The sequence below is a fragment of the Myiozetetes cayanensis genome, unplaced genomic scaffold, assembly GCF_022539395.1.
Source record: "Myiozetetes cayanensis isolate MyiCay16 unplaced genomic scaffold, myiCay2020 scf12, whole genome shotgun sequence".
Lineage (NCBI taxonomy): Eukaryota > Metazoa > Chordata > Aves > Passeriformes > Tyrannidae > Myiozetetes > Myiozetetes cayanensis.
The window spans coordinates 12,811,431-12,828,777 of record NW_026086826.1 but is presented as its reverse complement, the minus strand read 5'-3'; the positions used below and the strand labels follow the sequence as shown (position 1 = coordinate 12,828,777).

The following is a 17,347-nucleotide window of genomic DNA, read 5'->3' as shown; positions in this document are numbered from 1 at the left end:
AGCAGGAAAGCTCCAGCAAAAGAACTCAGGAATTTTATATGCAGACAGTACATTTAAAAATATTTTAATAAGCTTTTTGCAGAGAGGGAGTGGGGATAAGACAAGGGAATTACTAACAGTGCAAAATACTCTGCGGAAAAATGGATACAACTGATCTGTAAGTTTTGTGTGTGTGTGTGTGGTTGGATTTTTATTCACATTTAACCTTTTGGGAAGCCCACCAAGGATTTCCTCTGAACTGGATTCCAAACTGTACTGAAGGCTTTGAAAATGAAACCAAAGTTACCAGATTTCCAGGATTTTAAATAGCTTTAGTAGTGCAATGACTTACCGAGTTATAGTGGCTGCAGCTTGAAACATGAACAAAGTATTGTATAAAACACCAGCATAAACAAAAGGTAAATAATAATTAAATATTCTTAAAGTCTAGCTGAGCATTACATAGTTGATTATGGAATGTCAGGTCTCTTCTACATATCACCAAAAAAAGGTAAGATAAAAAACAAAGCAACATTCCTGAAAATATACACAGTGCTGGATTTCACACACAGGCCTGAGACAATTCACTTAGAAACTTTCCTATAAATTTTTGGAAGTATTTTCAACTTGCAAACAAACAAAAACTGCATAAAAATAAAACTGAAAATAGGGCTCTGGTTGTCTGGAACCGTCTCGTGACTGTCTTTGATCTAAGGCTGAAACTTTGGGTTTCTGTTACTAATCCAGAGGGGAGAGTTAACAGCAACCTCTGCCTCAGGATTAATCACTTAATTCTATAATTAACACAGGTTTTAATTAACAAACCTCACCCAGAGTGTCTCCAGGTACAGGGCTGGCTGATTCCTGGCAGGTATCACCTAAACCAGGTAGAGCATTAATCCGATGATCCAAATGTGGATCATTCCCCACATTCTGGGAATAGGTTCCTACATCCGTAACCCATCCAGGCCAGATCTGGCTCATGAATGATCATAAAGTCCAAGTACAGGTCACTGGAGGAGAAAACAACCCAACCCAATCCCTCAGCAGGTAGGCTTAGGGTGCATACATGAATTTCAAACCACAGGACCATTCATTTAAACCGGAATCAGAAAGACTTATGAACCTTAAATTAAAATAACCAAGTAAGAATTAACAGCACATCTGTAATGAGGAGAACATGGGGCTGTAAATTATACAAATGAACCATTTCTCTAATTTTAACAGAGTAGAAGTATAGCTTAAATAAAACAAAAAAAAGTGGCTTAAAAATAAAACTAAACAAAACCAAAATTAATTTGGATTAAAAATGGATCGTAAATCCTATTTCCAAAACTTTCAAACTGTGCTGGTGGGAGGGTGAACATGACCCCCTCCACACTTATTTATTAGGAATTTTTGTTTCTCACACTTTATTTTTAAATAGTTCCCCATACTTTAATCTTTAATTAGTTATCCATTCCTCCTCTCCCTTCTCCCAGGTGTCCCTGGGTGCCAATGTCTGTAATGTGCTGTCCCTGCTTCCACTGAAACCACCCCTATGGTCTTCAGAAATTCCAGTCCAGCACCAGATTCCAGCTGCACATCCATTCCTACCCAGTACAGCCAGACTGGATCCTTCCTGTGCTCTGTGAAATGTGGCAGGTGAGACACAGACTGAAAAATGTATCAGTGGATCACTAACACCTGAACTGGGTGAAGAAGGTTTAGTAAACTCAAGCATTTGGCTGCTGTGAAAATTATCTAAGTTCAAAATAAAGTGAGAAAATAAAGCAAGGAAATGTGTGCAGTGCAAGCAGCATGAGTAACAAATTTTTTAGCATCACTATTTGCCATAAAACAGAAGAAATAAAACACGTTTCCAAAATCAAATGATTCCTAACCATTCTTATGTTAATTATTTACCAGTTTCTGGGAAGAAAATAACACGTTGGTGATTGATTTTTAAGTCAATTGGTTTGGTTTGGTTTTTTTTTTGTTGGCTTTTTTTTTTAGAAAAGACTTCAGCAAAATAAAAGGAAGCTGACATTAGACTCAGGGTATCAACTCTCTCATAAAAGTTTACCAACTGTACAAGGTAAGAAAATTATACAAGCTTTTGTTTTAAGAAAGGACAGTTCAATCAAGACATAAGTACTGTAAAAATCTTTCAAAGGCTACAAAGAAATCTGGAAAAATACAGAATGTATTTCTTTAGCCCAGATAAAGAATATGGAAAGACATCATTGATGTCAACAATTTTACATAGACAAACCTGACTTGGTTTATTTATTTACCTTTTAAAACTTCTATATATAAAAATAGTTGTGCTCATAACTTTCAGGATTCATGAGGGTTCCTTAGTGATGGGATGACATTTTCCTCTCACCAGCAGGAGTGGAAGTCTCTGTCTACTCTGTCTTGGCCTTCTCTGTTTTATTTTAACTTCCTGCAACATCTGCACCAGCCCCTGCTGCAAATAGGATGCTCTGTTTACTTTGCCAATGATTAAAAGGTGTATTTATACATTAAAAGGTGTATTAACACATTCTTTAATGTATTAGGCTGGGAGTATTTTTGCAGAAACTCACTGATTTGTTCCTCAAATATTTAAGAGCCTCTTAGCCCAGAACTGCAGCTGCCAGCTCTGAGAAATTCACTATTCTCCTGCTGCTTTTCAGCACTGAAAAAAACCAAATAATCAGATTTTTAGAGCCAACTAAACGGTATCAGGAAAACAAAACAAAACAAAAAAAATCTCAGCAGATTGTTTGTGGAACTGGATTTTGTAAGGTAACCCATCAACCCTGAAAATTTCAGACACCCAAAATTTACTCCAAGGAATAAAACCAGCTCCTAGCACTCAGTCATCCAAAGTTTCCAGTTCTTCAAGCTTCCCATGAGAGTTTGCTTCCTGGAAGAACTCTGAAGCCCCTGGACTCTCCTTCCCACTGCTGTTAATTCTTCTTCTTTTTAGAGGTCTTTCACTTTTCTCTTCCAAATCATTGTCGTTTCTTGAGGCTGCATGAGCCATTTTGGGGTCAATGGCAAGGTTTTCAGGTTCATACCCATTTGTATCCAGCTCTGTGTGAGGTGTTTTCTTGCCACTGGAAGGTCCATTTACGTGCAATCCCTCGAGTTTTGCTTCCTCTTTGCTTGGTGCCTCCCCTGGGCCGTTGGCAGAGACACCTGTGTGAGGGAGAGACAGAATCAGAAAGGCACAGGAGCATCAGGAGGAACAGAACAGCCTGTGACAGGTCAGACCATCTTAATTAGTCCCACTGAACTCAAAAGCCAGGATTGTTCTATTCCTCCTCACTGAACTAGTGATTTATGTGCACACAAATGACAGACTTACTATGATGGAGTTTATGGAAGCCCTTAAAAGCAACAGAAAATGTCCTGGAATCCTAGAACTCCACAAGCTACAGGTGGACTCTCCTCACCCAGGCAGTTTCTGGAGTTTGCACTTGATTTCCACAGGCTGATTCAGTCCCCAGCTCCTCCCTTCTCTTGCTCCTTCAGCACAGCTCTCCTCACTTTTTGGGATTTTCTTCCTTCACAGGGAGAGTGCCCTGGCTCCTTTCCCATTCCCAACTCCCTTCCATGCCCATGGCTGGGAGCAGTAGCTCCCAGTGTCCCTGAGGAGCACCAGTGTGCTCCACCACAGCCCAGTTCCCACCCCAGATGTTTAAATATCCTGCACAGGACTCCTCACTGCATTAGCATTACACCTTTACACCAGCACAGGGGAAACAAGAACACATAAATTCCAGTTAAAAGGAAATTCCAGTGGAGATTTATCTTCCATACATGACCAAAGTCTAAAAGCAAACAGGTATCTTGTTTTAAAAACCAGTTTTACTTGAGAGCTGCTCACACCTTGGAAAATAGTTAAAATTTAAGCAGGCTGTTCACCTGGGGAAGAGAAGGCTCCAGGGAGACCTTGGAGCCCCTTCCAGTGCCTAAAGGGGCTTCAAGAGAGCTGGAGAGGGACTCTGGGAAAGGGATGGAGGGACAAAACAAGGGGGAATGGCTTCCCACTGCCAGAGGGCAGGGTTAGTGGGATATTGGGAAGAAACCCTTCCCTGGAAAGGTGATGAGGGGCAGCACAGGTTGCCCAGAGAAGCTGTGGCTGCCCCATCCCTGGAAGTGTCCAAGGCCAGGTTGGATGGGGCTTGGAGCAACCTGGGCTAGTGGAAGGGGTCCCTGCCCATGGCAGGGGGTACAACGGGATGAGCTTTAAGGTCCCTCCCAACCCAAACCATTCTGGGATTCTGTGAGGATGTGGCAGCTCTTCAGGGGGCACAGGGCACACACTCACCATTCTGGTTGCTGCTGCTGGTCGTGCTGTCCTCCCTCTCCGACTGGCTGGTGCTGCTGTTGGAGGTTGTGGGAGGAGGGGACGGAGCTCTGCTGGAAGCAGCACTTTCACTCTCATCCAGGAGCCGGTCCATGTAATCTCTAGACAACAGACACAGCTCATTCAGCCCTGGCTGAGGGAAGTGTTGGTGTTATTGGTGAAAAAATACTCACTATACACACTGCAAGTGTGGCCAATTCACATTCTATGTGGGAAAGGCTTTGAACTGACAGAGAGCAGGTTTAGTTTGAATGTTGGGAAAAAACTCTTCCCTGTGTGGGTGGTGAGGGCCTGGCACAGGTTGCCCAGAGAAGCTGTGGCTGCCCTATCCCTGGAAGTATTCAAGATCAGGTTGGAACAACCTGGTCTAGTGGAAGGTGTCCCTGCCCATGGTAGGGGGTGGAACTGGATGAGCTTTCATGTCCCTCCCATTCCAAACCGTTCTCTGATTCCATGTGCTCTGTGCTGTGGGCTGTGATTTCAAGGTGATGCTTTCAGGCAGGTTTGCACTAAGCTCTTGCAATTTGGTGCATCAAGCAGTAACAAACCAAGTTAAAGTAAATAACATTTGTGCACAAAAAAAGCCCAAAGGGGTAAAGTTAAAAGCAAATGAAAAACTCCAGAGTTAAGGACATTCCCATATCTGCCATCTATTCCAGTCCTCCAGTTTAGGTCACTAATGGCAAATCTCCTACGAAAGATTTAAACAAAGAAAGCTGGTTGGTAAAGCCCTTGTACCAATGGTGTTAAGTCTGGATTAAGTCCAAGAACAGCATATCCTCACACATAATTCTTCTGGAATTGACACTGCACCCTGAATTCCCACATTTATCTGCAAAATCATTCAAGAACAGACAAGTACAATCCTTAATGCCACTGCTGCTGATCCCCATATGTAGCCAACTGGAAAAAGAAAGTGTTTTGAGTGATTAACCACCAAAAATGTCTACTAATTTGGGGAAAAAGGGGAAAAAACCCCCATCAACAGATGGAAGAAGAAGGGGAGACAGACAGTCCCTGACAAGCAGTTAAGAAACTCTCTAACACTCTCCAAAGCCACAGATGGCAACTCTGACTGTCACCCTGCGAGTTCACTGCAGTGGTCCAACACACAGCTCTAAAATGTTTGGAGAAACAATAATATTCCAAAGAAGGATCAACAGAGAAGCCAGGAACAAATGAGAAATGAAAATAATAGTAAAAAGGCTTGGCAAGAATCAGCGGAAAGAGTGGGATATAAAATCAGAGCATTGGAATGAGGGGCAGGAGAACATGCTGGCTCAGAGCTGGAGGGGTGCAGTTCTGCTCTGACATTCCCTCCTTTCCCAGCAGGGATGTGAAAGGGGAAAAGGAGCCATGGGCACCCAAAAAAGCCCTGGGGCAGGATGTTGTGCTGGCCAGAATTCTTGCCAATGTACTACAAATCCCACCTGAAACATGTGACTGATGCAGTCGTATAAAACATTTATAAAACATATTTAAAGTAAAGCAAGTATTAAAACCACTCCTATTTGCAGAAATGTGCAGAAATTTAGAAGGAAAACAAACTAAATTCAACAGCTGCTCAATGCAAATTGTTGCCCTTATTCCAAATAAATTTATTTAAGACATCACATTATACAAACTAGTGCAATTTTCTGACACCTTGGCCGTTTTCCTGCTGCAAACTGGGACTCTGGAATCCCTTGGTTTTCATTCCATTTCAGCTCTGAGCAGAATAAAATAAAGATTTAGACCCAAGACACATGAAATGATGCCCATCTTACGTGACACCAGGGTGCAGGTTGTATTTCTTCTTTCCGAAGCGGGTTTGCTGGGCAAAGAAATCGTAACGCTCCGACTTCTTCCACATGTAATAAAATGCTACACATTCCCCCACGGAGCGTGTCCGGACCTAAGAAACAATGTCAGGCAAGTTTGCAACAATTTAAAAGCATTTTTCTGCCAAACCCCACCCCCAGCATTTAAATCAAAAGGTGTGAAATTCCAAATCAGTGTTGCTTTGGACAACGGAAACTCCTGGCTCCAAATTTCAGAGGCCCAGAATTGAGATGTAGAGTCAATAGTGCTTCTAAAAATACTGGAGATATTGAGAGATGCTGCAAGGAACAACAGCTCCAGGGGGGATATTCCAAGAGTGCCTCACAGTCTCTTCAGAGGAGGCAGCTCTTCTCAGAGGACTTTTGCAGGATTTCTGCACTTTGGGTTCACAGCCACAGTCACAGAGAATTCTGGACTCTGAGAAAACAATTTGAGCATAAATACAGGGAGAAATCCTTCCCTGTGAGGGTGGTGAGACCCTGGCACAGATTATTCCATGGATGTACCATCCCAGCCAAGGCCAGGCTGGAGCAACGTGGTCTAGTGGAAGGTGTCCCTGTCCATGGCAAGGGATGGAACTGGATGGGTTTTAAGTCCCTCCCAAACCAAATAAGCCCAGGATTCTGTGATTCCATAGTAAAAAAAGAAAAGAAGTAAATATAGTAATTTATGAAGAAAATTAAGGATAAGAAATTATTTACAATTACAGTTGCTATAAAGTACAAAAAATGAGAACTTCACTTAAACTCAGTGTTCACCTTATTTGCCTGAATCACGTGAAAATCTTTGCCATAGACTTTCAGCCCTTGTTCAAAGTTCCTACATTCTTCTTCTGTCCAAACAGATAATTCTTCTACAGGAAAAAAAAAAAAAAAAGCAATGAAGAAAATACTTAACCAACAAAGCCAATCAATAAAAGACAACTGAAGTGACAGAAAACATCTTGGAGGAGCTACTTGGCAGGGACTGTTATAAACTTAATATAATTTGGTCTCATTGATTTCAAAGGTCACAAGTAAATAAGGTTTAAAATAGTGGGAGAACAAACTAATCTTCTTTATGTGATCACTCCCGTCTTGTGATTTGCACAGGGAACTCAGGAGAGGTTTGGAAGCAGAACCAACAGATCAATGTGTAGGAAAATAACTCGTGTCTTCTCTTAGTTTCTTGTTCCTTTGAGCACAAAAATCAATAATAGAATAGGAAATGCTCAAGGCTCCAAAAGCACCTTTTAAAACAGGAGGTTTTAGTGTTATACTTTGTTAAACAAAAGGTTTAGATGCTCTTTCTCCTTTATTTATAACTCTGAATTGTTTTATTTTGTATTTCATGTTTGTTGTATTCACTTTGATGACTGAAGTGCTCTAAAAGAACACAGACAAAATGCCCAAGAAATGCACAATTGAGTTGCTAAGAAGTAATTTTTGATTTTAATTTGCCGCTGAAGTCACAGATATTTATATCAAGCTCTATGGACAGGAAGTGAATTTACACATCTGCTAATTCCATTCTCTCAGAGAACAATGAGAGATTCACTGAGGGCTGTATTTAAATTAAGCTCTGGGCAAACCCCAAGACCTGTGTAACAAATAAGATGAAAAGTCAGGAATAGAACCTTCCCTTTCAGTGTCTGCTCACCTCTGGCTGCTTTGACATTGAACCTCAGCCTTCGTAACGATTCCTCAGTATCAAAATTGCACTTAACCAGTTCATACAATGCCTGGAGTGATGAAAACACACACATTTAACATTCCAGAGACAACCCAATTTATGCTGTGCCACAGCAGCATACTTAAAAAATCACTGACACCTATTAAGATTAAAAATAAATGCTCTGAATGAATTTAATGAAATTTAAGTCAGCACACAGACATATTTCCTGTGTTTAAATCTCCAAAGCTCTAATTACATAACCAAGAATATATCCAGGCAAAGTGTTTTAATATTTATATCCACTACATACATTTGTAAAATCGATGTGGTGTTTTTCTGGGTAAGAAATAAAAAATAAGTGTGCATTCATACAGCTTTAAAAATTCTATAACTGAAAGAATTAATTCATACACATTTATATATAAAATAAAGCACTGGTGCATTTTATTTTATATACAGCAAAGTTAACAGTTTAATATTCGGTAAAAAATCCATCATATTTCTATTTCCACAAGGAATAATAAAACTGTCTCAAACACAATTTAATTCTTGGGAGTAAAATAAATAAAACTGTTACAAACACAATTTTAATTCTTGGGAGTAAAATAAAACAAAGGGATGATTAATTTTCCAACATTAAGCGACAACTCCTACTTATTTTTCTATACCTGCTCATTGTCTTTAATATGTGATCCCTCAGGAATTGCATCCAGGCCTTTCTCCTCACCCGTCCGCCTTGAGGCCTCATTTAGGAACTCGATCACTTTATCTTCTGGTAGGAAGTCAGGATTCCAGAGGAGCTGGTCATCATTTTCATACACTGAATGAACACAAGCAAGAAAAAACAATGACAGAGACATTTATTCTCTCTGATAAAGCGGTTCTGAAACCCTGGGAGGTCACTGGAGCACTGACGTTAATCCTGAACACACAGAGGGACAGCTAAAAGAGTGAGATTTGGATGTTATACTTTAAACTGCCTTCGGATCTCTGGCATAACCTGTTCTCTAGATCCCAGGATCCATTATGAAACTCCAGAATTTTAATACTACCAAATCTCCACTTTTTCCAGACCTTTCAAAGGATATTTCAGACCAGGAAAGCCATCTGAAATCAATGAGAAAAACACAGGCAAATGATATATCCCTCTGAATTATCTCCCAGTTTGATCTCTGAAGAGTCTGCAAGCTTTGGGTTAAAATAGTACATCAAAATCAAGTGCAATTCAGGCTTTAAAAAAAACTAGAACCAGGAAAGTATCCAGATCTTGTTTGTGGTCTTCAACAACCATAAAAAAACCATCAAGGAAGGAATTTTAACACTCATTCCATTTGCTCTGTCAGACAAGAGGAAGGAGGGAGCCCTTGGGAAAGCAGGGTCAGCACAGGAAGGGAAGATACAGCAGCACTGCCTGCAGGGGGGAAGGCCAGAGGGTTAATAGATACATTTCTACTTGAAGAAAAGTATTTTTACAGGAAAGTAAATACAAATAAAACCCCCAAACTGGTAAGGAAAATTGTTGTCTCACAAAGAAAGCAGCTTCATTTCACTGATGACACACAGTTTGGGAAGAGCTCTCAAGAGTTTTCTGGGAGCTTTTTGTTTCAAGGGCTGGAACTAATCTGATGTTTGGTTGCTTATTTAAGGAAAAAAATCGAGGAATCTTCATAGAAATACAATCCTTGAATGGTTTGGGTTGGGAGGGACCTTAAAGCCCATCCAGTCCCACGTCCTCCATGGGCAGGGGCACCTTCCACTAGATCAGGTTGCTCCAAGTCCCATCCAACCTGGTCTTGGACACTTCCAGGGATGGGGCAGCCACAGCTTCTCTGGGTAACATCACCACTAGTGACAATTTAATTTTTCCCTCAGTAGTCCCTGCCCCTGAAGCAGGTTCTCTGCCCTGCAAACAGCAATGAGCAAGATGATGAAAACCTGGTTTATACTGGGTACTGCAATGCACAGAGCAGCTATTTCTGTTTTATTGTTGGAGACCAGAAGCCATTTAGAGTTGAGTAAATATCTGGAAAAGCAGGTGGCCAGTAAAGCATAATGTACTGCACCTCCATAGTTCCAGCTCTATTTCCATCCAGAAGCAGGAAAGCCTGCAAAGAGCAGCTTCTTCCCAGCTAAAAAGCAGATTTTTTCTAATTTGCCACTTTCTGTTTTTAATGGAAGCTCCCAACTTCTTATATAAATTACACTCTGTGCAACCTCTCTGGCTACAAAGTCCAGAACGTGAGTGTGACCCTGCTTGAAGTCAATGGAATCATGGAATATCCTAAGCTGGAAAGGACCCACAGGGACCATCGAGTCCAACTCTTGGCCCTACATAGGACACCAAAAGCTCTGGTTGTGAGGAGGGGAAAAACCCCAAAAACAAAACCAAAACTTTTTTGTTATTGATTGAAGACCTTTAAAAGGTGAAAGCCAAAGCTGCTGGTACCATTTTGCCTTTTTTAATGTGTTAATCCAATTCCAGCAACACAATTTCTCCATCACCTATTAGGTTTTACATAAAGTAAATAAATGAGATGTTAAAGCTGGTCTGCATCATCAATCCAAGGGTTCAAGAGGCACCAGGCCAGCAAGAGAATCCTTCTTTTCCCCTTCCCAGCCTCGAGCTCTGATGGTCAAGTACAGGATGAAGTATAGTTTTCACTTGAAGGACCTCATTTATTTCACAAGACACATGACATCAACCAACCCTTTTATTTCTCCTCATTAGACAATAATCACAAACACAGCAATGACGGTCACAGTGCCAAATCTCACCTTTTTCATTCTCTTTGTATTTGCAGGTGCCAGCTGGAATTTCAGCTTGAAACATGGACCCCACCATGATTTCCTGTTTTGAAACACCAGAAACAAGAAGTTAAGCAACCACAGCCCTGCTGTTTTTTGTTAGCAAACACAAGGATGACAACATCCCTTTCCCCACCCCTGCTTTAAACTTTAGACTTGTTTAAAATCTAAACATACAGTTTACAGTTAACAGGTTCAAAATCCAAACCCAGAGTTAACAGGCACTATATGGAAATGGATTTTTGACTATTTGGGAAGGTCTTTAACATTTCTCATTATCAAAACTCTATTTATGAGGAAAAACTGGAAAGGACTTGGATGCTCTACAGAGCTCAGAGTTACTAGGTAACAGATCAAGTTATTATTCATGAAATACAGGCTTAGTATTTACCTTTTTCCAGTCTTCTGAAGGAATATAATCTTCATCTTCTTCAGATTCCTCCTCTATTTCACTATCTACAAGAAATTGTTGAAACATTTAGCCCAAAACAGCAAGGGTGGCAGGGGACAGGAGCCCAGCCTGTCACCCCACCAGGCTCCAGCCCTGCTCTCCTCCCTTCCTCCCCCTTATCTCAGCCCACACCACTGCTAACAGCACTTTTAGGGTCAACATAAATATTTCAGTATCGACAAGATTAAAAACTGACCCACCCACATTTGGGTTAAGATACACAACAGGCTCTGAGAACTTAAAGCACAAATAAATTTTGCTACAAAATTAAAATTTCCTTTCCCTCACCCAGCTCTGAGTGATCCACATCCAAATTCACTCTTAAGTTTCTGGAAGTATTTTTTGTGGATGTTCAGCACCCACATGTGGGTTTCAACACCCTTTTCCATGAGCTCCTGGCTTAGTTCCTGCTGTTCTTTTTCCACTGGCACTGAATTTAAGGGACATCTCAGCACAAGGTGTGAGAAATCTCTAAGTGTGTCTTCTTGGGATTTAGGAGCCTTGGATGTACAGCTCAGTGAGGCACAGAAGCACTTAAAATAGATTATTTGGGATAAGGATTGCCAGAAACGTTAAGCTCTTTATGATATAGCCCAGTTGCCTTTCCCAACATACTGGTTTATGCATAGGATGTGATATAGCAGTACTAAAATTATTTATACATTAAATGACATTTTATACACAGCTGAACACTGTAAAAACCCCCAAACCTAATGTAATACAGTTGCTATGCTTAAAAATGGGAATTTATTTAAGATATTTGCAATCCTCTGCACAGCTACTGAGATCCCTTGGTCATTTTGGATTAAAATAAAGTACAGATTAGAAAATTGCATTTTTACAAGGTCATGACTAGTAAGTATCAAGAATGAGGTATGGTAAGGAAATTTGTGTTGTTAAACCACAGAGCAATAGGAATTCAACAGTCACTTTCATTAAAGAAAGGTAAAATATCTGCTGTCCCCATGGCCCCGCTGCCAGCTCTAAAGGCTCAGGTCCCATCAGGAAAGATTCCATGGAAGGGACAGCTACAACAGCCAACAGTCTCAAAGGGATGCAAAGCCAATTTTTAACCAAAACAAGAGAGAAAATGATCAATTCAATGCTGACAACAGTAACAACTGTGGAATTCTTGAAGCAAATTTTCGCCATTGTGACCTCCCTTTTCATCATTTCAGGGTTAATCGTTCTTGGCCTTTTCCAGATTTTACTGCTTGAAGAAATCTGGGTTCTATTTGTAGGAAATTTCAGTTTTTACTTTTTCCTTCAGTTGGACTCTCAGTTCATCTGGATAAGGACAAAACCCAGCCTTGGCATGATAACCATTTGCTGCACAGCAATTATCTGGCTTGAACAGAGCATTTCCTGCTTGTAAATATTTTTGCAAATATTTTTACCTCCATCCCTAATGTGAACTGCCAGCTGACACCACAATGGCAAAGTAATTCCATACTAAATAGTCACTCACTGCACCCAGACTCGTGGGCAAGGTAATTTTTCTGAAGGCACATCCTTACAAACCAATTTGCAGGATAAACTGGACTGAGAGCCTGCTTTTTAAAACTGTAAAATTTAAATTTCCCCACAAATTTCACGCTTTCTTTTAAGAAAAAACTATTTCCTGGCCTTATAGAGAGTTAGCAGAGCAGAGTTAGCATTCAGCTAAACCCAGGAGTTTGTTATGCTATTTTTGAGTGTGATGCTAACACCAAGAGCAGAACAAAAGAGAAAAAACAATGTTTTTAGGAATCAGGTCAATCACAGTGAGATTGCTGTGCTGAGCATTAAACTGGACATACTTGTATCAAAATATTTACACCGGCGAGGGCGAATTATCTCCTGGGGATCTTGAGATGCAACAGATGGTGCTGGGTCGTCGTTCGATGACTGTGTCTCGTCTTCCTGCCCTGATGAATCTTTTATGGCCTCCTCCTTGCACACAAAAAACCCCAAAGAGCAGATCAGTTACTCCTTTGTATGTGGCAAACACTATTTTAGCAAGATTTTTTTCCAGGATTATTAATATATCAAATCCAAGTAGCTTTTATCTGACGTGAAGTGACTGGATGGATTGTGGCCTGCCCAGGCTGAGCCACTACAAATGTGTAAACACATCATCAGGTTATTTTTTGACCAGCATTTTAAGCAGATCAATAAACCACTAAGACTCTACCATAGAAATCACAAATATAAACCTCAATTCAATCTTAATCTTTAGGTTTTTTTAATCAGTCAAGCAAATCCTTCTGGTTTTCATTTAATTTCATTTGATTTTAAATTTTAATTTTTTCTTCAAAACCCTCTCCTATGAATTTTCAGTAAAAAGGGGAGGGATTATTTACATGGAAATGGTACCTTCCATAAAAATTAATGTCAGTAGAGTGGTTCGACCCCACAGGAACAGCACATCAGCAGACTCAAGTCAAGATCAAAAATTAGGACAAGTTTCTTTATTAGAAGAAAAACCACAACAACAATGGGAATTATTACAATCAGAGAAATTTTAAATTATAAATATATTAAAAAAAAAAATAATCCATGCTTTCTATTTCAATGCATGTTGTTTGTATCTTTTCTGTATTTTATTGCTACTTCTGACCCAGAAGCATCAGGCCCAGCACACATTGATGTGCACCTTTACCAGCAACCAGAGTATTGTCACATGTGCAGCTTAAAGCAGATTAAAAATAGAACCCAGCTAAGTGCAGGAGAGCTAAATAGGCTGTACAAAGATGAGCACTTGCAGAGAAAGCTTGAATGATTTATACAATTATTCCACCCCCACAGCTGTATTTTCTGCCTCTCCGCTCCAGAGCCTGCAGCACCTCAGAGCTCCCATCCCGTATCCCCAGGTGAGGCAGCTCTGTGCTCACTCCCCACCACCCTGACTGCAGCCTGATCCAAACTGGGCTGGGACTGGTGAACATCTGCTCCCAGCTGCCAAACTGGGATTAGGCTCAACTGGTGGTGGACACTGGGCAGAGCCTGAGCTGTGGGTGCTGATGGGAGGAAGGCGCCGGCTCTGCATCGTCCTACCGAGGGTCTGAGCCCTGCAGAGGGACAAGGTGGCTCCTCACAGCAGGGACACGTGGACACATCATCCCGTGAAAAGACAGGCAGGGTCTTAAATCAGCTACTGGAGAGCACAGAAGTTGTGTCAGGAAGGAATTAAGAAGGACAGGCACAAGGAGCAAGTGAGACTTTCCCATGCACAACAAAATAAACACTTGAGTGTCTTATTTTGATTGAGCACAGAATCTGTGAGGTTGGAAAAGCCCTCCAAGATCAGAGTCCAACCAGTGACCGATCCCCACCTTGTGTTCCAGCCCAGAGCACTGAGTGCACATCCAGTTGTTCCTTGGACACCTCCAGGGATGGGGACTCCACCACCTCCCTGGGCAGCCCCTTCCAATGCCTGAACACCCTTTCCAGGAAGAAATGCTTCCTCAAAGAACTCTTCCCAAAATTCTTCCTGCACCCTTCATGTTACATAAGTTTTTCCCCCTCTCCTGCTTCCTAAACCTTTCCCTATGTAATCTAACTACGGATCTTCCTTCTGAACTATTCAACTCACACAAATAACAATCTTTTACAGCATTTGTCAAGGGAGCTTGTAAATCCCAAGAACTTCACTTTCTGAATCAGCTGGATCATTCCTCATCTCTCTGTCACATTCCAGAGATTCTAAAATGGGTATCAAAAAAGCAAAATGCATCCTTTTTAAAGCCAGATTAGGTAATGCAACTTTCACTAATGCCTGAGCTTTTGTATTTACGGACAATTCAAACGAATTTGTATTTTAATGGAATTCGGGATGCAGCAGTAATGGAGAAGTTACAGCTGTGCCAGTGACAGGATTGTTACAAATATATAGGACATTTCAAGTAGAAAACACCCTTCTAAAATCAGAAAATTCCTTTAAGAGCACACAGAACAGGATTTTAAAGATGCTAAGCTCAAAACTAAACATTTTGCAAAGGTACTAGAAGCATTAGGTTCAGTTTATTTAAGTACAACCAGGGCTGCCAGGCTGAAAAATACAACTTTAAATGCTCAAGCTGCAAAATTTGCAGGATCTCCAATACTCAGAGCCACATTTAATTCAATTCCACACTGAGGAGTTTCAGTAATCAGCTTTTCACCTTGAAACAAGTATTCAGCCACATCTATTAAGGTGTCTGCAGGCATTTAAAATGTCAGTTTTGAAGTGCAATTACAATCCTTTCTTACACAATGTTATAGGTATTCATGTATTTTAATTTGCCTCAGTAACATTTTGGGATGATAGAGATGGAATTAAGAGCAATTAAAGAGAAACACAGATGGGTAATTAAGAATAAACCTTAAGAGTTCAGTACACAAAGCATCTGAAACCAAATTTATTACAGATTATTCTGCCAAGACCTGGGACCTTGAGTGGTTGAGCAGTAAACAAATCATGTATATGCAAAAGAGGATAGACACTTACCTTGTTTTCCCCGCTACAGCCACTGTTGTCATCGTTATCAACATCGTCATCATCTTCTCCCTCCTCCTCATCCTCCTCCTCCTCTTCATCCTCCTCCTCCTCCTGCAGTGGGATGGTGCCGTCGTAGCCGTAGCGGCTGAGCAGCTCCTGGATTGGCATATCGCTCTCCTGAGGAACATCCAAACAAAGTTTGGGATTTTAACATGGATATTCCACATCCCACATCTGCTCCACAGCACAGAGGTGAGCACCTTTTAAGAGCAACACACCAAGATGGCCGTTCCAAAAGGAACGGACAGGCAAAATTCGAAGTTTTGGTTCCTAAGAAAAACATGTGGTGGGTTTTTTACGCAGATAACTTTATTTCCCAAATCTTTATAGATTTACAGCAGACCCCATGTACCAACAATCTCATAAGGCTCATTAAAAGGGCTTGGTTTTATCATCTCCTTTCAGTACCCAGAGCAAACACACTCCTTACTGGAATATATGTTGATATTCCCTCTGCTGCCCAAAAACAAGTGGAAAAAATGATGGTATTTAGTACACATATGTGGAAGAAATGGATAAGTTGATGTGGCAGCAGCAACTGCTTCACACAGGCAGCTGAGACAGTGAGAGGCAGGAACTTGTCCTAGTGCAAGGCAGGAATTTCTGCAGTGACTCCAAGAATTCAGTACAATGAGGCCCAGAACTTGCAGTACGTGGCTGCAACGTGGAATTAAGTCTCTGTTGGGAAGCTGTGCTGCAGGGAGAATTCTACAGTGTTCTACAACCCTGGTTTTGAATACGAAACTTACACCCAAAATATGCACCTCTCTATCTCTCTGTACCTCTCCTGTTTCTGAGCGAAACAAAAAATGAGGGTTTGGATGGGGGTGAGGGGTCACCTGATATCCAGGTAAAGTTACTAATGTCTGCAGACTCATATATTTTCAGTTGGTTCTTTACAAATCCATCCACAGCTGGAAGCAAATCTGTTAAAATATGTACATATTTTAAAATCTTGGTATTTAGAAAGCTGGTCCTCTCTGAAAGGACATTTCAAATGATACAGCCAGTTCTCAAATTTAGTGGCTCCCAAACTGTTACTAAATGCATTCACTTTATTAATAAAAGTTATTAATTGTGGGTCTGCACATTGCTTCTTTTATTACTTTTAATATTCAGTATCCAGCCTTCAGGGGCAGTATGTGATATCCCTAAGGAGATTTTTCAGAGCAGAAGCTTTCAGAGAGCATTTTTAAATTCTCCTTCTCACAAGATCAAATCCTTTGTTTGTTATTTGGAAGTGTTTGCTTGCTCTAAATAGCTTTTCTTAGCATTTAATGCGAATCAGATATTTTTAGTTATTGGCTGACCTTTCCTAAGGGCCTTCACTGATCAACAAATTTCTAGTTTCTGGAAACACCCTAAAAATCCCAATTATAAAAGGCAAGGGGAGTTAGTTCTGCTCTGTAAAAATAAGAGTAACACAGGGATTACCAGTACTCATTGTCTATGTATTTTATTTTATTTCACTTCAAAGAACTAAGACATTCTGCCACTTATTGCTCTACTCTTTGGTTAAGCTTTACACACAGACCATGTGGACTTAAACGTCCTCCCCTTCCCTCTTGATTTCTTGGTCCCCATCATACCATTTAATGGAAAGAACTCTTAGAAGCAAAGAATTAATATTTTACTGACACAGATGACATGAAAGGACTGTGGTCTTAATTAAAACCTGGTACAGTTTGCAGAAAACTCCTATTCCTAATTATCCAAATGTTCTCCAGTACATTTTGGAAAGTAATATACTTCCTTTAAGCACCCCTATCCTATTTGT

At 40.6% G+C, this 17,347-nt stretch overlaps 1 protein-coding gene across 2 annotated transcripts in view; it reads right to left on the bottom strand.

Annotated features, from left to right (window-relative positions):
* Positions 1-48: 48 nt before the first annotated feature.
* MIER1 (MIER1 transcriptional regulator) overlaps positions 49-17,347 on the bottom strand; it is a 35,447-nt gene continuing 18,148 nt past the window's right edge. For both annotated transcript variants that reach the window (XM_050307452.1, XM_050307451.1), the window contains 10 exons: positions 15,520-15,687; positions 12,851-12,983; positions 10,992-11,056; positions 10,571-10,643; positions 8,464-8,615; positions 7,781-7,862; positions 6,901-6,995; positions 6,088-6,215; positions 4,283-4,422; positions 49-3,147 (listed from right to left, as the gene is read on the bottom strand). In XM_050307452.1, coding sequence (XP_050163409.1) covers positions 2,822-3,147; positions 4,283-4,422; positions 6,088-6,215; positions 6,901-6,995; positions 7,781-7,862; positions 8,464-8,615; positions 10,571-10,643; positions 10,992-11,056; positions 12,851-12,983; positions 15,520-15,687 — 1,362 coding nt within the window. In that variant the 3' untranslated portion in view covers positions 49-2,821. The remainder of the gene's footprint in view (positions 3,148-4,282; positions 4,423-6,087; positions 6,216-6,900; positions 6,996-7,780; positions 7,863-8,463; positions 8,616-10,570; positions 10,644-10,991; positions 11,057-12,850; positions 12,984-15,519; positions 15,688-17,347) is intronic.